Genomic DNA, 21,667 nt, shown 5'->3' with positions numbered 1-21,667 from the left:
ATTGCAATAATTGTAATAAGTGGGCCTTACAGGGTTAAGCAAGTTTGGCTGTATAATACACTAATAAAACTGTACAGACTTGATAGAGAGCCCCAGGCCATTCTTCTCACTGAACTCTACTCTGAACAAATGTCTTCATTTCTCACTTTCAGGAGTGACGTCAGGCCCTTCACAGTCTACAGAGACAGTTTCACCGCTGGGCTCTACGTCTGTCGCAGGTGTCCCTATGGCTAGTGAAGATTCAACAGAACAACTTCCAGGAGTTGCAGCTGGTTCAGAAGTGAAGCCAGATGCAGTGGAGTCATGCCTGCTGGCTGCCACTGAAGCAGGTGAAAATGAACCAAGCCTTCAAAACAGCCTAATGGAAACCCAAAATGTGGAGCAGGAGGAAGTAGAGAAGCTTTCAGAGGAGATGAAGGAAGATCCGGATTTAATACAACAGTCAGGGGTGGACCAACAAAACGGACCAGAAAAGAACAGTGTAACTGAAAAGAAGGTAGAAGAAGAAAATTGTGCACAGGAACACTCTGAGCAGAAGAATGGTGGAGAAGTAAAGAAAAAGGAAGTGAGGAACAATGCAGATGATGCAGCACAGTGTTCAGAAGAGCTTGTGATCGCTAAAGTCGAAGACTTTACCAGTGAAATGGCTATAGATGTGGACAAGACTGAGGATTGCGATGGGAAGATGGAGGTAGATGGATCAGATGATGCAGGTTGGTGTGAACATTTTGCTTGTTACTTACAAGATGTGTCCTGCCGAGATGACTTGTAAACACATTTTGGTAGTTACTGATATTGGTTTATGACTGTATTGATAAGTGTTCACAGCCATGGAAAAGCATTCCATGAAATTCAAAATGTAGTTGAATTCCTATATATTTGTTTTTAGAATGTTTTAGTATATTGAAAATTAAATGCATGTATTAGATGCACAATGTTGCTTCATCGTTAATATTTTAATTTTTTTTTATTAATTTAACAAAATAGAACCGAGGAAAACATTTGACTGTTTTTTTTTCCTACATCATTTTTACATATAACAGGAAAATCTCTCCCTGAACCCATAAAAAGAGAGAAAACTGAACCACCTGTCGTGGTAAGCACAATCACTATTTTGTTTACCATATAAGTTGCTTGTTAATCCATGGAGGAAATAAACTCCTAAAACTAAAATTCTCTCCATCTGAATGCAGCAAACACTGTCAGTGTTAAAAACTGAGGTGAATCCTCAAGTGGCCCAGCTCTCTGATGCACTGCCAGTGAAGGTGAAGGATGAGCCAATGGATGAGGAATATGAGAAAGCATCGGTGTCACTGCGGCCAGTGGGAAACATTAAAGATGAGCCTGACCCAGCAGCTGTGAGTTTCACCACTGATTTATTAAATAAGTTTTAAGCTACCAATGCATTTGAGGATTGTATTTAGGGCTGGGTGGAAATTTTTTTTCTACTTTCAATATTGCCCACCAAATGTGATATTTTCGGTTAGTCAAGACTACATAAGACAACACTTGACAGTCAGCTCCAGTGCTGCAGAATGCAAAACGTGTGCCATACATATTTTGACGTGATTGACCCAGGTGCGAATCCGCCTTTTGGCAAAAAATTTTTCTCCCTTTTCAAATTTCAAATCATATCATATCAGAAAAGCATTTCTTTTCAATGAAAATTAAGTAAATAATCAAAAAGGGTAGGAGTAGGGAGGGCTTTATTGTCCCAATAAGGTGGCACCCATTAAATTAGACTCCCAAGTTATTATTGCAAACTGTTTTATAATGCACTACAATACTGAGGTGCAGATAATTGCCACTATTTGCAGTAAGTAGCTAGTATAAATAGCAGAAAATCCTGCTATTTTAACATAGTATAAATAGAATCTTTAGATATTTGCACTTGGTGTAAATAGCATATCACTGAAAAATTCTGCTATTTGCACAGTGTACATAGCCACTGTCTTTTTGGATAACTGCCAAACTAATGCTGGCGATGCAATGTTGCCAGATGTTCTATTAAAATAAACAAAACCTGTAAATAAACCGAAATTTTCAAATATTTTGGAAATTAGATAAGATAAAGTTACCGCGTCTCGCGATCTCGCTGACAACACTCTGAAGACTCATTCAGTTCGGAAGCGTCTCGTAGCAATCATTTTCTTACCACGGACACTAAATATTCTGAATTATACATGCATAAATTCATATGAGGAGTTTAGCAGCAAATTAGTCAATCAGAGAACAAATTTTATTTTTGAACATGAACCTCTTGGCTGGATACGGCCATGGATGCAGGGCCGTAGCTGGGGTTAGTGGGGCCCTGGTGCAGGTTGTACCAGTGGGCCCTGTTTGAAACGGTTTAATTTACGTTTGTTCAATTTATTTGTCTATTATTTTTCAAATATCGGCATCGGTCAATACGTTTTTCTTCTTGACTTTTAATTTGATGGTGCTGAGAGCGTAAGCACCTGAGTGCAGACAGTGCTCGTTCTCTCTCTTGTTCGTCGTCATCATTAACAGTTCTGTCTAACACGGATAGAAGTCTGTCTAATAATCGGAAAGAATAAGGTTAAACAGAAGGATAAAACAGATAAACAGAAATTAATGTACACAAAGTATTACAACGATTGCTTTTATATTAGGCCTGTTAGTAATAGAAACGCAAATATTATAAAACTTTCTTGTTTGCTGTCTGCATTAAGCAAATATGCATTAATATAATTTAAACAAATCTTTGACTAATTTAATTTCAAAAACCTTGCAAACATAGTCATATCCAACATGATCACTTTCTCTGTGTGATGGTCAGTCTGTGTGAATTGAATGCTTAAAACCATAAAAGCAAATTATACTCCGCTTTATGCATTTGCCCAATGTCATGACAAATGACAAAGATTCATGTAACTTTCACTGTGTGCTGTATGTAAAATGCGGGTTACCCTGACTTTAGGGGTGTAACAATCACAAACCGAACCGAAAGATCGCGATACACCACCCATGATATGAATCACGGAACTTTCATGCCGTACCACGGTACTCACGCCTTCTGCTGCCCATTGTTGAGGTCACTTATCTCTAACTAACTAATCTATTAAACAAAGTTCTTTGCATACATTTGATTAAATTGTATTGGTAATGAATAACAATGGCTTTTTAAATGCTGTTTTAAATATTATATTCCAAAGTTACCATTTGCCAAGTGCATGTCATCATGTGACTTGGGAGTGAGCGATACAGTCGGTTACTACTGTATATGCAGGATGTCAGATTCACGCATTTGCTAATGCCCCGTTTCCACCGCAGGAACTTTACCCAGGAACTAGGGACTTTGGCCTGGTACTCGGTGTGTTTCCACCGCAGGGACCAGGAACTAAATAAAGTTTCGGGTAAAAAAATGCCCCTCAGAAAGTCCCTGCTGGCGAGGTGGTACTTTTTCAAAGTTCCTGAACTTTCGGGGGCGGGACTTGGCCCCTAAACATCCTGATTGGTTGAGTTCACGCAGCATTGGTTGAGTTCAACCACCATTTATTTGGATCAACATTTTCAAAATATTACTGTTATTGTGTCATGAAATGTAATTTTAAAAGTATTTCAGGCGAGAATGTAGATGTTTAAAACTCAAATCTGTGGTTTATTTATAAAGACAGCGCCTATTTAAAATTGTGTTTCGCCGATCTCTGAGACAGTGAGCTCGACGCGACCAGCGGGAGCTCAGTCCTCATGTATCCGCCGAGAAGCAGCCTCTCCTCAGCTAGACCTTCTGATATGTACCGCTGGCTCTGATGTCTCTTTAGTGGTTAAACCTAAAATATAATTCAGCTGCGGGGTAAATCTAACAGGTTTTCTTTTGGTCTGTATTCAATTTATCTATATGTTAAAATGAAAATAAAAAAGGCAAATCTATATAATATTTCGTTTCATTGTAATGGCTGTATATCCCTGAACTAAGTACATTTATGCAGCTGTTATTATGTTTAAATGAAAACAAAAGGAGGCAGTGGTATTTGATATCCTATTTCGTTTTATTGTAAATATACAGAGAGGAAAATAGTAGCCATGGTTAGCTGACTGAAGTTATCAAGTATATGCTGCTGTTTGCAGATTTACTGGATTTGCGTCGTCGCGGACATCACACTCCCGAGTCGAATGCACAAAGTCTGAACTACCGAGGAGAATGCACGTCCAAAATCAGCGTACTTTGTATTGAGAAACGCGCGCAGAGCTACGTCACCAGTCTTTTTGCCTAATCTTCCCGGTACTTTACACCGCGGTGGAAACGCAGAAAGCAACAGGTCTGGGGGGGAAAAAGTTCCTGGGAAAAAAAGTTCCTGGTACAAATGTTCCGGGTAATTTCGGTGGAAACGCGGCATAAGTGTGTTGGAGCCCAGATACCAATTACCGAGCTGACCGCATTTGTCAGAATGTGCTGCCTCACCTTTACAGCGAAGATAAAGCCAAACTAGTGTAGGACCTGAGCAATGCTAAATTCATTGCTTTAACTACGGATGGGTGGACCTCCCATGCAACTTTCATTGTCTTTCATTACGATCACGGCGCACTACATTATGGACAACTGGGTAAGCTGACATCACTTAAGACAAATGTTTATTTCTGACTACCTACATAGGAGTTCTCATTTTAGTTTACTCCGTTAAGCTGAGTGCGCTAAAGAGATAAATGTTTTATTCTGACTAGTCTACATTGTATTTATTTCATATTTGTTTATTTGGGTATGCTGACTGCACTAAAAATGTGCCAAAGTTAATAAAGAAAAAGTCAAGTTATTTTTGTTGTAATTAAGTTAAGTGAATCTGTTGTTCCTTAGCTTAACAATGACATGAACCCTACCCCCACAGCGAACTGAACTGTGGCTCCAAAACCGTAAACCAAACCGAACCATGCCATTGGTGTATCATTACACCCCTACCTGGCTTTATTTAAAAATATGATTCCCAGTGCACACAAACTTTCCAAGATATCGGCATCGGCTGTCAAAAAACACATATCGGTTGACCACTTATCAAATTTAAAATAGCACTGCATAGTCTTCAATATAAAATGAAATAGTCAAACTAAAATTTATTCAGACACCTTCAACATGTCTTCAGCATTATCACAGTTTATTTGCTATAGTTTAGAAAATGGTAATAAAATATTACTAACGTGTGCCCAAGTGACATGGGCCCTGTCTGCCAAGAGGAGCTTGCGGATGAGGATGATGACAATGAAGAGGAGGACAAAGACCAGCCAGCACCACAAGCCAAGGGCACCACAAAGAAGGGGAGGCCAACCACCTGGAAGAATGTTGATCTGGACAACCAAGACCTGCCTGAGTACCAGCACGTTCCCCCCGACTTCTTTTAGACTCTATATAATTGATTCAGTAAGTACTTCAGCCCCCATGTCATCAAGCATATAACATACCAAACCAACTTATATGCAACCCAGAAGGACGCAACACCACTTTCACCACCACTGAAGGTGAGGTAAGGACCTTTTTCTGAGCTGCCCTCCATTGATGACTACTGGGCAATGGAGACCAGGGTCCCTCAAGTTGCAAACCTCATGTCATCTAAGAGTTTCAGGCTGATGAGAAGGCTTGTCCACTTTAATGACAACACCCAGATTCCTGGCTCCAGCGACAGAAGTCCGGCCACTGTTCAACCTCCTGGTTACTGCCTTCAGGAGTGAGCCACAGACCCCCAAGCAGTCTGTTGATGAGGTTATGTTTGCCTTCAAAGGCAAGACAGCTGGCAACCTGAGGCAATACATCAAAAATAAGCTAGATAGTCTCCGTCCTGGCCAGCACCATGTCCTCCTCCACCAACACAGCCATCTTTGCGGGCAACCTCTTTACCAGCCTGGATATAAGAGCCTCAAAGATAAAAACTGCTGGTACATGGGGGCAGCAAGGGACACCAGAATAGGCAAGCCTCCACTGAAGTCCATTATGGATATGGAGAAAAAGGCTGTCCCTCGTGGTTTGCATGACTACGTCACTAGTGATGATTGGATCCTGGACTTCAGGTGAAAGGACAACTGGGTCGTCACTCTGCTGTTAACATACATGGGAGTGGAGCCCAAATCCTCAGTCTACAGGTACTGCAGTGACACCAAAAGGAAGGAAGCGATAAGCTGTCCTGCTGTCATCCAGAGCTACAATGCCAACATGGGGGGCATTGACAAAACAAAAGTGACATGCTGGTCCACCTCTACCGCACCCCCATGAAATCCAAGAGGTGGTACATGCGGATGTTTGCATATGCAATAGAGGTCAGCCTCACGAATGCCTGGATCATGTACAGGCAGGATATCAAATCTCTTGCTGTGGATGGGCTGTCGTTAAAGAATTTTCGGATCCAGGTGTTTAGGAGTTGCAGCAGCCAGAGGCCAGTTATGTCTTGCTCACGAAGGAGCTCATCATTTCCATGTGCCCCTAGCACCCCTGTTGATGTCCCCATGCCTGTCCGGGGACACCGCAGCCACACCCCAGATGCTTCTGTGCGGTTTGACATGTCCCTCTTCCATGCCCCTTTCTACACCAACCGCCAGACCTGCAAATACTGCAGCAGGAAGGGAAACATTTTGAGGTCCAATGTTGTTTGCAGGGTTTATAAGATCCAACTGTGCCTCAATGCTGTGCTGAACGCAACTGCTTTGTCAAGTACCACAAAGCTGTTGCCTGGACTAGAGTTATGACACGAACAAAAGTTCCTTAATTAAATCACATTTGTTTCATTTATTTATACTTAATGTTTCATATATTTTAAATAGGAATGCACCGAAAATTCGGCCACCGAAAATTTTCGGCCGAAAATGGCATTTTCGGTTTTCGGCCGATAGACTTTTATCACCGAAACAACACGGCCGAAATGTTGTGATGACGCAAACAGAAACCGCGACCTGCACGTCCACCTGCATAGCGCAGACCACGAGCTCCCCGCGACATTCACTTCACACCAGTGAGAACATTCTCTCTCTTCTTATTCCTTTATTCGCAGCACTAAAGCGTCTCCTGACAAAGAGATTAAGACGGACCACGAAGTGAAAACAAAGAAAAGTACAGTCTTATAGAGTCTGTTAGCACACGTCTCACTGAGATCTTTTCGGATCCTCTGCACTTCATCGCGAATGTGCTTGATCCGCGTTATAAAGACCATTACTTGGATGCGGAAATAAGGCAGCGCGCACGAGAGATGATCCATGCCGCACTGGATGCGGAGAACCCGCGTGGAGACGGAGAAGTGCCAAGCGCAGGAGACTGAGATCAGAGCGCAGAAAAAAGACTCGTCTGTGCACCAGATGAGGGGCAAGCACCCTCGTTGTCTGATGTGTTCAGTGGAATTCTGCAAGAAAGTGCCTCAAATAATAATACGTTGGCTATTTTTTTCTTAGGCTACTATATATGTGACATTATATATATTGCTGCTTTAATTTGATTAAAAATGTTTATTTATGCCCTGGCCCTATTTAAATACACTCTCTCAAATATTTCTCAAATGTCAGGTAGATGACAAGCTCAACAGCTAGATGGTTATCTGTCTGAAGTCCCCATCCCCAGAAGTGATAACCCTCTTGCCTTTACTGGAGAAGTAATGCACTTTCTAGTCCTACAGAGAAAAATTTCAAATGCACTTCACCTAAATGCACTTTGTTTTTATGAGATAAGTTAATTTTAAAACCTTTCTGCAGGCCAGTAGGCCTGTACATTATTATTTAATATACAACATGAGTGGGATACATTTTTAGTTTGAATTTTATTTTAATACTGTGCATTGTTGCAATGTGCTTAATAAATATTCGCATAATTTGTAATTATGTATTTTTATGTTTTTTTTTTTTAATATAATTTATGTAATTGTAATTATCTTTGAAACTTTAATATTAATTTATGCAATTGCAATGTCTTAATTTTAGTAAAGTTAGTACACGGTCATAGCAATTGATGCAATGGTACTAATAATTGGCATAATTTCTTTCGGGGTTTCGGTTTCGTTTTTTGGCCTTGGTTTTCTCTTTTTTGGTTTTCGGCTTCGGCCAAGAATTTTCATTTCGGTGCATCCCTAATTTTAAATGTATATGCTTTATGTATATATGTGTGTGTGTGTGTTATATATATATATATATATATATCTATATATATATATATATATATCACACATACACACACACACACACACACACACACACACACACACACACACACACAGTCGTGGCCAAAAGTTTTGAGAATTACATAAATATTAGTTTTCAAAAAGTTTGCTGCTAAACTGCTTTTACATCTTTGTTTCAGTTGTTTCTGTGATGTACTGAAATATAATTACAAGCACTTCACACGTTTCAAAAGTTTTTATCGACAATTACATGACATTTATGCAAAGAGTCAGTATTTGCTGTGTTGGCCCTTCTTTTTCAGGACCTCTGCAATTCGACTGGGCATGCTCTCAATCAACTTCTGGGCCAAATCCTGACTGATAGCAACCCATTCTTTCAAAATCACTTCTTGAAGTTTGTCAGAATTAGTGGGTTTTTGTTTGTCCACCCGCCTCTTGAGGATTGACCACAAGTTCTCAATGGGATTAAGATCTGGGGAGTTTCCAGGCCATGGACCCAAAATTTCAACATTCTGGTCCCCGAGCCACTTAGTTCTCACTTTTGCCTTATGGCACGGTGCTCCATCGTTTTTGGGCAGAATTGTGAGTGAGCCCACTCCCTTGGATGAGATGCAACCCCACACATGAATGGTGTCAGGATGCTTTACTGTTGGCATGACACAGGACTGATGGTAGCGCTCATCGGAAAGGGGCTTCATCGGAGAATATGACTTTGCCCCAGTCCTCATTAGTCCATTCACTGGACTACCCGGCAGAAGATCAATCTGTCCCTGATGTTTTTTTTTGGAGAGAAGTGGCTTCTTTGCTGCCCTTCTTGACACCAGGCCATCTTCCAAAAGTCTTCGCCTCACTGTGCGTGCAGATGTGCTCACACCTGCCTGCTGCCATTCCTGAGCAAGCTCTGAACTGGTGGCACTCCGATCCCGCAGCTGAATCCTCTTTAGGAGACAATCCTGGTGCTTGCTGGACTTTCTTGGACGCCCTGAAGCCTTCTTTACAAGAATTAAACCTCTTTCCTTGAAGTTCTTGATGATCCTATAAATTGTTGATTTAGGTGCAATCTTAGTAGCCACAATATCCTTGCCTGTGAAGCCATTTTTATGCAACGCAATGATGGCTGCACGCGTTTCTTTGCGGGTCACCATGGTTAACAATGGAAGAACAATGATTTCAAGCATCACCCTCCTTTTAACATGTCAAGTCTGCCATTCTAACCCAATCAGCCTGACATAATGATCTCCAGCCTTGTGCTCATCAACATTCTCTCCTGAGTTAACAAGAAGATTACTGAAATGCTCTCAGCAGGTCCTTTAATGACAGCAATGAAATGCAGTGGAAAGGTTTTTTTGGGATTAAGTTAATTTTCATGGCAAAGAAGGACTATGCAATTCATCTGATCACTCTTCATAACATTCTGGAATATATGCAAATTGCTATTATAAAAACTTTAGCAGCAACTTTTCCAATTATGTAATTGGAATTACCAGAATATGTAATTCTCAAAACTTTTGGCCACGACTGTGTGTGTGTGTATATATATATATATATATAATATAGACGTCTCTTATGCTCTCTAGGGCTGCATATATTGGATAAAAAATTTTCAGCAACCATTACTCCAGTCTTCAACGTCACATGCTGATATACTGCTTATGTGACATTTCTTATCAGTGTTGAATTCATGTAATATTTTTTGTGGAAACCATCAAACAGGGTTCTTTGAGTATGATGGTCAAAATAATTTAATTTATTTTAAACAATGTTTTGTTATGCCTTTACCGTCACTTTTTTGGTCAATAATGCAATCTTGCAAAATAGTTTTTCTTTCGTCTACTACTGAATTGGAAAATGAATGCAAAATGGTATTTAAAATGCAAAAAGTCATTTAGAATGAAATAACTGCAAAAAGCTAAACCACATGACCGGTAATGAAACTTGAGCTAAATTTACATTATGTCAGGTTTAAATCATGGGTACCATTAAGTAATGTATAAAATATTTAATGGATACTTGTGTATTTTTTTTTGTGTGTGTGTTCATGTTTTCAGGAGGTCAACCAGACACCTGATTCGATCAAGATCAGCGCAGTTTTTTCTGTAGGAGGAAATGCCACATCCATTGGTACGAACCCTTTTATTATATTGTTTTTACCATTTACTATATGAGTGAATAGATGTGATGATAAATGGTTCAATTTAATTTTACTTTTTTTTTTTTTGTTGTTATTTCCTCCAAATTTTTCTTCATGTGACTGCAGTTCCAGCAGCTGCTCCAGCAAAGGTCCCTACACTAGTCCCTACACTATCCCTTCCTTCTCTGACCCCTGCCAATCCAATTGGTGTGGTCTGCACAGGATGTAACAAAGTCCTCTTAAAGGGACAGACGGCTTTCCAGCGCAAAGGCTGTCCTAAACTCTACTGTTCACCTCAGTGTCTCTGCACCACCTCTAATGTTGTGGTCAAGATACCTCAGAAGAAACAATGTCACTACTGCCACAAGTATGCCTACAAGTCTTGCTTTCAGACTACTTTTCTGAAATGTAACTTTTAAGATGATCATACTAGGTGCATTATATTCTATTGTATTTAACTAACTTTTGTAAATATGAACTTAACTTACCACCCTTGTACCTAACCCTATTATAATAACGTACTCCTTTATTTTAAAAATGCAAAGAATAATATATAATACAAATTTAAATACAGCAATGGTTTTTAACATACCCTTTATAGATGCAAATGCCTCTTTCCCTGCAGAGACATTCTTGACCTGAAGGATGTGATCAATGCTCCGGTGGATATGTCAGGGACTGTGAAGGAGTTCTGCAGTCAGAAATGCCTCGGCGCTTTAAGCTTCAAGTGCAGTGTTTGTCATAAGACAGGAATGGTAAGTGGTCATCTCTATCTGTGCAGTTGTGTCCTGTACTGGATCGCAGCTACTGAGAATGTGGCCTGTAAAATTAAATCATTTTGCCCTTAAAGGCCTGTTAACAAGACAGATGTAAACATTTTAATTTGGATGAACGGGCCTTTTTCATAAAACAAGTTTCCCAAATAAGCTTAATTCATTTAGTCCAACTTACTGACAGTTGATTTGGTTCAAAATAAGTCAGACTAACTGAAATAAGCCTGGCTTGTTTGGTAAACTTGTTTTATGAAACAGTACCCAGGTGTTTTGTTCAAAGTGATACAGATATTTTCATGCCCTTTAAAACATCTTGCTTTTTCATTAGCTTTTCTGGATGTACTCAAAAACAAACATATAACTCTAAGTATTTTAAGTTCCCATAATAGCACAAAATCCATTTGATCCAGTCAAGAATTCTGTTAGAGTAGTTACATATCAGGTAACCTCTTACCGTACTCCGCAGGTCTTAAATTAGTTACTTTTGACTTGAAATGAAGCAAGCACCGTTTAGTATATTTAAACCCCTTGAGGCTCCGGCGTGATAACTACCTTTTTAAATTTAGTTATTTGGTAGACACTTTTATCCAAAGCAACTTACAAATGAGGACAATAGAAGCAAAAAAATCCAACAAAAAAGAAATATGTAGGTTGCAACAAGCCCTTTTTTTTTAATTGACTTAAGGTACTCTTGGTATTTATGGTTATTCAGATGTAATGAATACATCTTTCAAAACCATAATAAGTCTGCTTTCATTTGTGGCCACTCAAAATAACAATTAGGCAGTACACAGTCTATATACAAAATAATATGTATACACACACATACATACAGGTGCATATAAAAAATGTGAATATCAAAAAGTTGTAGATGTAAAGTAAAAAATTTAAATTTTTTTATGATTAGAGCTTATAGCTCATGAAAGTAAAAAATCCAGTATCTCAAAATATTTACATTTGAGTTTAATTTAATGACAATCCCTACAGTATAAATTCTGGGTATATCTTGTTCTTTGAAACCACAATCATGGGGAAGACTGCTGACTTGGCAATGGCCCAGAAGACAATCATTGACACTCCACAAAGAGGATAATTCACGGAAGGCCATTACTTAAACAGAGTGCTGAATCAAAGCATATTAAATGCAAAGTTGACTGGAATTAAGAAATTGGATAGGAAAATGTGCATAAGCAAAGCAACAGGGATGACCACAAGCTTGAGAATAGTCAAGCAAAGTCGATTCAAACACTTGGGAGAGCTTCTCCAGGAGTGGACTGATGCTGGAGTCAGTGCATCAAGAGTCGCCATGCTCAGACATCTTCAAGAAAAGGGCACCAGGCCACTTCTGAAATGGATAGAAACAACGTTAGAAGCATATTATCTGGGGTAAGGAGAAAAAGAACTGGACAACTGCTCGTGGTCTAAAGTCCTTTTTCCAGATAAAAGTACATTTTGCATTTAATTTGGAAATCAAGGTCTGGAGGAAGACTGGAGAGGCACAGAATCCAAAGTCCAGTGCGAAGTTTGGGAAGACAGTGATGATTTTGGGTGCCGTGTCGTCTGCTGGTGTTAGTCCATTGTGTTAGATCAAGTCCAAAGTCAATGCAGCCATCTACCAGGAGATTTTGTAGCACTTTATGCTTTCATCTGCTGACAAGCTTTCCTTTTCCGGCAGGACTTAGCACATGCCCACAGTGCCAAAACCACTTCCTAGTGGTTTGTTGACAATGATATTTCTGTGGTTGATTGGCCAGCCAACATGTCTGACCTGAACCTCATATGCAATCTATGGGATATTTTCAAGAGAAAGATGAGAGACCGTCGATCCAACAATACAGACAAGCTGAAGGCTCAATAGTGCCTCAGCAGTGCCAGAGGCTGATCGCTTCCATGCCACACATCACTGATGCTGGAGTTTGTGATGGAGGAGACCCAACCAAGTATAGAGTGCATAAATGAACATATTTAAAGAACTTGAACTTGTCTTGCAAATTTTTTTTTTTTGATCTTAGGAAATATTCTAATATTTTGAGATACTGAGTTTTTTTTTTTACTTTTATGAGCTGTAAGCTCTAACCATCAAAACTAATAAAACATTAAAACTAAAAGAAGAAAAAAATATTTTTAAAAGTTTACTTTGCATTTAATGAATCCAGAATATGAGTTTCACTTTTTGAAATGCTATAAATACTTTTTCTAGATATTCTATTTTTTTTAGAGGCGTGCGTGTGCGTTTGCGTGTGTGTGTATGTGTGTATTAATAACTTGTGCATTGTGAAGAAAACCTTTTGTTGTTACTTATAAAACCAAATAGCTCTGCTTTATTTGCTCGGAAAATATATATATATATATATATATATATATATATATATATATATATATATATATATATATATATATATATATATATATATATATTGAACGCATTTTATATTTTCATGTGTTTAACCAATTTACTTGCACAACACGACTTTTGCTCGCATCTTTCCTCAGGTAGGTTGTGTGTTGTAGCTCATTGTCTGTCGCTCTGAGGTCTGGCTCATGAATATTAATCACATTGTCTACGTTCGCCAGAGCTGGTTGGCAGAGCCGGAGATGTGAGCTCTAGCCAATGGGATTACCGCTTGCTTCTTCTCCATCTGCTGACGGATGTGAACTACTGAAATAATAAATAATAAACGATCTCCATTATTTTGATAAGGAAAAAAAATTAAGAGTACCATTAACATCTAGAGCGTCAGTACTACATGGTTTATAAGACTCTCTCAGCTGCCGCTGTCAGTCAAGCGACGGTGAGCAGGGCGCCTACACAATAGATTACGCTGCGAATCTGTAGTTATCAATAAGAACAGCGCGCTGTAGAGACATGACGATAACGAAACTCTCAATTCGCTGTTTTCCCCCTTTATTTATAAATGCGAATGATTTACTAGAACGATTAATGTTTGGTTAGGTACTGTTTTTGTGCCTCATCCGAACCCGCAGAGCGCGCTATTCATACGGTTGCAAACAAGCATGGTTAAAGCTCCCCTGTCAATGTATTAAAATTAGCTTCAAGCTTCATCCGATTCATTCACTTTTCATCGCTTTTGGAAGATGGCACACTGCACGTGTGAGGAAACTCTTGGGACGGTCCTGGACAGCGAGGAAGAATTCACCTTTTCCTCAGAAGAGGAGCAGGATGAAGATGAAGAATGGTCGCATTTTGAAGAGCGCCTTGATCCAGTAGAGGACGCCCTCTCTGATGAGTAAGTCAGTCATACTTTCTTAGGCATGGTGTTATCTTTAAATAGATGTGTACATGTTTTAATAGTTAAATTGAGTAAAATGTGTCCTGGATATAGAATAGGTCCTAACACATTGTCATTGCATCTAAATGTTTCTTTTATTATGCTGTATAATATACTACTTTTCAAAGGTTTGGGATCAGTTTAGATTTAGATATTTGATGATTTTTTTTATCTGAATACTTTTATTCATAAAGGATTCATTAAATTGATTCAAATCAACAGTGAGGAAATGTCACAAAACATGTACCTTTCAAATAAATGCTGTTCTTTTTAACTTTGTATTCATCAATCATCATTTTATCACTTTTCGAAGCGGCAATCTGCAGCTCTGATCATAAATGTTTTCTGAGTACTAAACAAGTATTAGAATGATTTCTAAAGGATCAAGTGACACTGAAAACTTGAGTATTGTCTACTTAAATTCAGCTTTACCATCACTGAAATAAATTGAAATCTAAATTTCACAATATTATTGTTATTACTATCTTCCCAGTAGTTTAGCTTGAATAAATGCAGCACTGTGGAGCATAAGAAACCCCAACTTTTTGAAATTTAGTGTATATTGATATAAATGTGATATTTACATTAGTTGGCTTATAACATTAGCTTGTTTGCAAATATCTGATCAGGCGTAAGTGATTGTAGTGTGCTATTAACATGCATGTGTTTTTGCTACGAGTGTGCAGGATTAGCAATTAGTAATGTAAAAAAAAATATTTCTTTGATCCTGTTGTCATCATGCTCAGTTTTTTTTTTTTTCTCATCATAACAGAAATGAGGAGAATTACATTGACCAGATGCCTGTTGCAAAGAAGGCCAGGAAAAGCAAACAGCCTGTTCAGGCGTGGAAAAAAGAGACTGAAGTTGACCTGGCTCCACAGATGCTGAGATTCATGCCCGCACGAGAACCCGGACCGCAGCTGTGGCCATCTGACTCTTACACTCCCCTCAGTCTCTTCAAGTTCTTTTTCACTGAAAATGCTGTCTCAACTCTATGCTACAACACAAATGCCCAGGCAGCCAGGTCACTTGCAAGGGGTCGCAAATACAAGTGGACCGATGTCAGCGTCAGTGAAATGTACCGCTACTTTGGACTCATATTCTACATGGGCATGGTAAAGTTGATCTCAATCAAAGACTATTGGCGGCAAGGCAGTCTTTTCTCTGTGCCTTTTCCCGCCACAATCATGTCAAGGGACCGATACCGCACCATTTCATGGAATATGCACATGAGTCATCCAGCTGAGGACAAGGAGAATGACAAAAAGAAGGGCACAAATGAATATGATCGGCTTTTCAGGGTCAAACCCCTCATGGAGACGATCCGTCTTGCGTGCAAAACCATTTATCATCCTAGACGAAATTTATCTGTGGATGAAAGAATGGTGGCATGCAAAGCCAGCACCGGCATGACACAGTACATGAAAACTAAGCCAACCAAGTGGGGCTTCAAGCTGTTTGTCCTCGCAGACTCTTCGAACGGATACACTGTTGACTTTTCTGTGTACACGGGAAAGAACAAAGATGCCACAGGCAACGGACTGCCATATGATACTGTGATGTCCCTCTTGGACAAAAAAATTTTGGGAACTGGGTACCACGTGTACATGGACAATTTCTACACGAGTCCAAAGCTCCTATCAGACTTGTTAGAGATGAAGTTTGGCGCTTGTGGGACTTACAGAGACTACAGGAAGAACATCCCACAAAAAGCAACTAATTCACTGACTAAAAATTCCCCCAGGGGATCCATTAGATGGATTCGAAATGGTCCGCTTTTGTTCGTGAAGTGGATGGACACACGAGAGGTGTCCGTTTGTTCCACTATCCATGCTGCCTACACAGGAGACACCGTGCAGAGGAGAGTGAAAACGAAGGACACATGGAGCTTCAAGACATACCCCTGTCCCTCACCTGTTACTGCATACAACCAATACATGGGGGGTGTTGACCTGTCCGATCAGCTGCTGCAATACTACACCGCACAGCACAAAACCTTGAAGTGGTACAGAAAGATCTTCTTGCACTTCTTGGACATTGCTGCCACCAACTCTTACATGATTCACAAGGAGTTATACGGCAACATGACCCACAAGGAGTTTATGGAGCAGCTAATTGCAGAACTCTGTGGCGTGTCACCGAAAATCCCACAGAAACGGGCCTGCAGTGACCATGTGCCCGTTCCAGGAGCTCCGCTGAGCACCAATACCAGGAAAATTGCCTCAAGTGGTCGTCGAATCTGTGTGCACTGCAAGGCAGCTCATGGAATGAAGAAGCAAACTCCTTGGAAATGCCAGGCGTGCGATGTACACTTGTGTCTTCAGCTGACGAGAAATTGTTTCCAGGAATGGCACAAATCTCTGTGACCGTGTGCTCAGAAATGTGGTTTTGACCTTCTGTCTTTTATTTGATCTGTCCTTACATCTGTATTATATTGTACACTGTTGTAAATAAACTGCAAACAAAAACATTCTTATATAATCTCTTTTGGTTCCCTCACAATCGCATCCCACATTGATAGGTCTTTACCCACCTGATGTGAAATACTTCAAAACCGTGTGGGGGGGAGACATGTTGCAAATAAGTTTACTTTTTTTTTTTTTTGAAAGGACAAAATGATTTTCATAACATGTTTTAACAAAGGCTCTGGTCTATGAAATCCAGTCATCGAAACTTGTGAACAAGGTTTGCTGTGTTTTATTACTCCATGTCTTGTTTCATTATATATTAAAAGAGCTGATTTGGTGCTCAAGAAACAAATCTGATCAACGCTGCTTAAGTTCTTACAAATCTCTTGTGTAGTATAGATTTGGAAAAAATATCCAGTTTCATAACTGAATGGATGTTCTTGTGACTCATTTACATTTTTCCTTTTATATTTCTGTAGAAAACACTATTGTTCTGAATATTTTTTTTATCTTTTTCTTTTTTTAGATGCTTTATTTGTCTGTGACAGTTCTGCCTGCCTGTAAGGTCTATATAGAAATAAAATCTTCAAAAGATCTAAAATGTTGCATGTTGCAATTGTATTTCTCATAGACTTACACTCACGAAGTGAACTTATTGGGCTCCGTCCATAAGCTGTGCAGCAATAGCTGCTTCAACCAGTTCCGCTCCTCCAATAAGCTGAACATGAACAGCTGTGTGAACTGTGGAGGATATTGCTGTGGCACAGACAGTCAGTGTCCGTCTCTGCAGATAGAGAGCAGTGTTATGAAGTTCTGCAAACAGAACTGCCTCGTAGCCTTCAAAAAGGTAATTGCAAATGAATAACTAAATAAAAGTCCAATCATTTGTTGAAAGCCATTATCAAATAAATTAATCTTTCTTTGTAGAAAAGTTTGAAACCTGTCAGCTGCAAAATTTGTCGTACCATGCGGCCAGTTGCAGAAATGGTGGACAGTCCAAACATGCAGGGTGTCAAGGAACTTTTCTGTTCAAGTTCCTGTGTCACAGCGAATAAAGTTCAGACTGTCAGTTCTTCAGGTAACATAACCAGCTGTTTACTAAGATTGTGCATTCTTAATGATATTCTCTTTTTGAAGTATACTCATGTTCTTTTCATTCACATGCAAACAAGGTGTTCCAGTGGAATGCAACAGCTGCAAGCTTAAACTAACGCCTCAGTACCATCTAGCCATGTCTGACGGAACCATCCAAAACTTCTGCTCCTTTTCATGTGTAGTATCATATCAGGTAGAGTTTATTGACACAAGTTTACTGATCTCTATATTTTGAAGGTGACATCGGATGCAAAATTCACTTTTACATGGTGTTTTTTTTATTTTATTATTTTATGGCTTTTCCTGCCATAATGCTTAGACAATTTACACTGCACACATCTGTGGCTCTGAAACGGCCACTGGAGTTGACCACGATTACTTTCTAATCAGCGATTGTGTTTATATGAGCTGTGCACATTTCTGAAAAGATACACTCATATGCCTACCTCGATTAAAGCTGCAGTCCGTAACTTTTTTTTTTTTGGTTAAAAATGATCCGAGATCAATATTTGAGCAAGTACATAACCAGCCAGTGTTCAAAACTTACTTTAGCACCATTTCACTGTTATCTTATAATAGTGTTTTCTAATTTGAGTGGTATGACTACTATGCTATGGCATGTGAGGATCCTGCACAGGTGGCGGATATATAATAGCCCTTTCTCAAAGCAGCTAGAATAATTAATTGTAGCATTTTGATGGTGGATTGTAAATTAGAAAGCATTATGTGCTCATGAAACGCATGTGAATACAATTAAATTATATTGCCATTTTAAATGTGTCTCTGATTACAGATAGCCTGGGATTGCACAAAATTTATATTTTAAAGACAACCAGTTTGAAGGGAGCATAATTAGCTTTTTAGGTTAAAATAATGTTTTAATATGAAGTTCTAATGGTATGATGTTTAGAGATTAGACTGCAGAAATTGAAATCTACATGCTAATACACACTATATACAAAGTCACACATTGCTAATCTTGTTAACGTTAATTTTAAAAAGTATAATAATATGCTCAGTTAATGGAAATGTTAACTGATCTTTAGATTAATCACCATATAGTGCGATTTATTGTAATGCTTTTTCCCTCAGTTGGTCAGAACAAACATGGCAGACTTGGTACTTGTTTAGATGACAAAATCTGGTGAAAATTCATATTTGGGTCATAAGTTCCAATACGTAGGCTAGAATCTGTGAGTGTGAAGTACAGTGAATATCCACACTGGTGTGGTGACCGATTGCCCCATATTCCTCAAAACATTAGATTAATCCGCGATGGAGCCGTGCTGCACACAACCCACACAAGGAAGATTATTCCGAGAACAGCTTTAATTAGATGTTTTCAAACAGACATGGCGACAAAGAGGGAAAACTTGTGGACTGCAGCTTTAAATATAGGCATAATGTGTCAAAATCCGTTGCCATGACTTATTGCTAAAGAAAAAAATTGTCACATAACATCAGTTAATGGAAACGCCGTCAATTTGCTAAACTTTTTTTTTAAATCACCAAAGTTTTGCACAAATCATTAGCATAAATCATTGAATCTCATTAGACCGTTAGCATCTCGCTCAAATGACCAAATAGTTTCTATATTTTTTCTATTTAAAACTTGATTCTTCTGTTGTTATATCTTGTACTAAGACCGACGGACAATGAAAAGATACTATTTAGGCCGGTATGGCTAGGAACTACACTCTTATTCCGGCGTAATAATCAATGTACCCATGGTACAGCAGCAAAGTTCCTTGATTATAAGTTGCTACATTTCATGAAGACCCTAAAGAATCATACCAACTTGTGAAAAATGGGCGTCTGATGTCCCCTTTCAAGATGTCATACACAGAACTAGAGCTATTTGAATATTTGATTGTTTTTTTTACTTCAGGAGTCTTTCAGTAAGATAAAGCCTGCCATGGCAATAAATACTGCTACTTCTACAAGCAACAACACACCTACCACAAAATCTCGTGCCCCCAAACCTCCTGCAGAGTCCAGCTCATCAGCAAAGACCAGTACTTCCAGTGGTCCACCGCAAACAGCCACTAAGATCCCCTGCTCTCAGTGTTTGAAGTCATTCTACCACAGACCAGAGCTGCTGGAGTTCAAGGTACTCTGATCAATAATCAAATACCGACAATCATTATTTTAAAGACTGATGTATTATACTGATATATTGTCCGTTTATTAGATAGCACTTTACATTTTGTGAACCTGGTTACCAAATCAAAAGAATAAATCTGTAATGTTTAAAAAAATATATATATTCCATATTTATGTTTAACCGCTAGAAATAAAGTGAGATGTCATTTATTGAGCATTAAATATATAATATATTTGACTAATTAGACCAGTATTAACAACTTTAAACTGATAGGACTCCTGATATATCACACATTTTATATTTGTATTGTAAAGTTCATAATTAACATTCTTACAGTTTACAAATCTAAACTTTAATTTGTATTTGTTAGCGATGAGTAGTTGACCTTCATGTTAACCTTCATGTTGCATGTTTTCTTGACCTTTCAGAGGAAAATGTACGCTTTCTGTGATAATAGTTGTGTTGAGGAGTTTAAACAGATCAACAATATCATGGCTCGCTGTGAGTACTGTAAGATTGATAAAGTTGTCAAGGAGGTGAAAAGGATAAACAAGATTGACCGCTCTTTCTGCAGTGAGGGTAAGTACTGCAAGAAAATTGAAGATACTGTTAGTTGGTAGTTTTTCCTTTTGCTTCAGACATGTCTTGATCAAGTTATGGGTTGTGACATCGCAATTACTTGTGTGTTCATCCCTGTACAGGATGCAAGTTACTGTATAAGCATGACCTGGTCAAGCGCTGGGGGAAGAAGCACTGTCGCAACTGCTATTACTGTAGCGGATCCGCTCAGGCTCTAGTGACTGAAGTTATTGATAACGTAGAGAAGGAGTTCTGTGGAAACATATGCTTATCACAACACAGCTTACTGATGCGTAAGGTAATATTTGATCTCTTGGTTTATTCTGAGAAACCATTATGAGGCTGTTTTTTGCTGCATTGTTACTTTTAAGACATGCCATGGATTTGGTTTTCAACTCAAGGCAAGTATGTTTTTGACAGGAAATAAAGTGCTCCATGTGCAGACAGGCCAAGAAGATGACGGAGACTGTGAAATGGCTGGGTGAGATCAAGCATTTCTGCAGCTTGCAATGCTTGATGTTCTTCTGCAGTCTGCAGGGAACCACTGGGCCAGTCAGACCCGCAAACAAGACTTTGTCCACACAAGGTATTTCTTCCTGTAGATTTATGAGGATATTTGGCCCTTTTGTCTCTGTATCTTATGTCTTTTAATCTTTTGCTGATTGTTTTCCTCAGGGACAAGCCCAGAACCATCTCCAGGCCCTCAAACTACAGTTAATCACACACCACTTGTAACTAAAGAGGCCGCACCGGTCATCGCCAGTGTTCTATCACTCTCAAGTGCGTCCAATGGACAGCCAGGTGTTTTGGGGAGCAGAGTTCTGCAAGGTGATAACCTCTTTTTACTTCTTAAACATCTCTGTATATTGAGGGATGCACAGTGTATAATGCCGCGTTTCCACCGAAATTACCCAGAACATTTGTACCAGGAACTTTTTCCCCCCAGACCAGTTGCTTTCTGCGTTTCCACCGTGGTGTAAAGTACCGGGAAGATTAGGCAAATAGACTGGAGACGTAGGTCTGCGCGCATTTCTTAATGCAAAGTGCGCTGATTTTGGACGTGCATCCTCGGTAGTTCAGACTTAGTGCATTCGACTCGGGAGTGTGATGTCCGCAACGACACAAGTCCAGTAAATCTGCAAACAGCAGCGTACTTGATGACTTCAGTCAGCTGACCATGGC

At 39.2% G+C, this 21,667-nt stretch overlaps 1 protein-coding gene across 3 annotated transcripts in view; it reads left to right on the top strand.

Annotated features, from left to right (window-relative positions):
- Positions 1-21,667, top strand: part of zmym4.1 (zinc finger MYM-type containing 4, tandem duplicate 1) — a 40,211-nt gene that overhangs the window by 5,848 nt on the left and 12,696 nt on the right. For all 3 annotated transcript variants that reach the window (XM_059556435.1, XM_059556433.1, XM_059556434.1), the window contains exons 2-15: positions 153-713; positions 1,044-1,096; positions 1,194-1,358; positions 10,154-10,226; positions 10,363-10,603; positions 10,862-10,991; positions 17,339-17,554; positions 17,635-17,785; positions 17,880-17,995; positions 19,691-19,912; positions 20,335-20,485; positions 20,608-20,783; positions 20,906-21,071; positions 21,161-21,313. In XM_059556435.1, the coding sequence (XP_059412418.1) occupies positions 153-713; positions 1,044-1,096; positions 1,194-1,358; positions 10,154-10,226; positions 10,363-10,603; positions 10,862-10,991; positions 17,339-17,554; positions 17,635-17,785; positions 17,880-17,995; positions 19,691-19,912; positions 20,335-20,485; positions 20,608-20,783; positions 20,906-21,071; positions 21,161-21,313 (2,574 nt within the window). The remainder of the gene's footprint in view (positions 1-152; positions 714-1,043; positions 1,097-1,193; positions 1,359-10,153; positions 10,227-10,362; positions 10,604-10,861; positions 10,992-17,338; positions 17,555-17,634; positions 17,786-17,879; positions 17,996-19,690; positions 19,913-20,334; positions 20,486-20,607; positions 20,784-20,905; positions 21,072-21,160; positions 21,314-21,667) is intronic.

Source organism: Carassius carassius, chromosome 8, assembly GCF_963082965.1.
Source record: "Carassius carassius chromosome 8, fCarCar2.1, whole genome shotgun sequence".
Classification (NCBI taxonomy): Eukaryota; Metazoa; Chordata; class Actinopteri; order Cypriniformes; family Cyprinidae; genus Carassius; species Carassius carassius.
The sequence above is the reverse complement of the archived record's forward strand: the minus strand, read 5'-3'. Positions and strand labels throughout refer to the sequence as shown.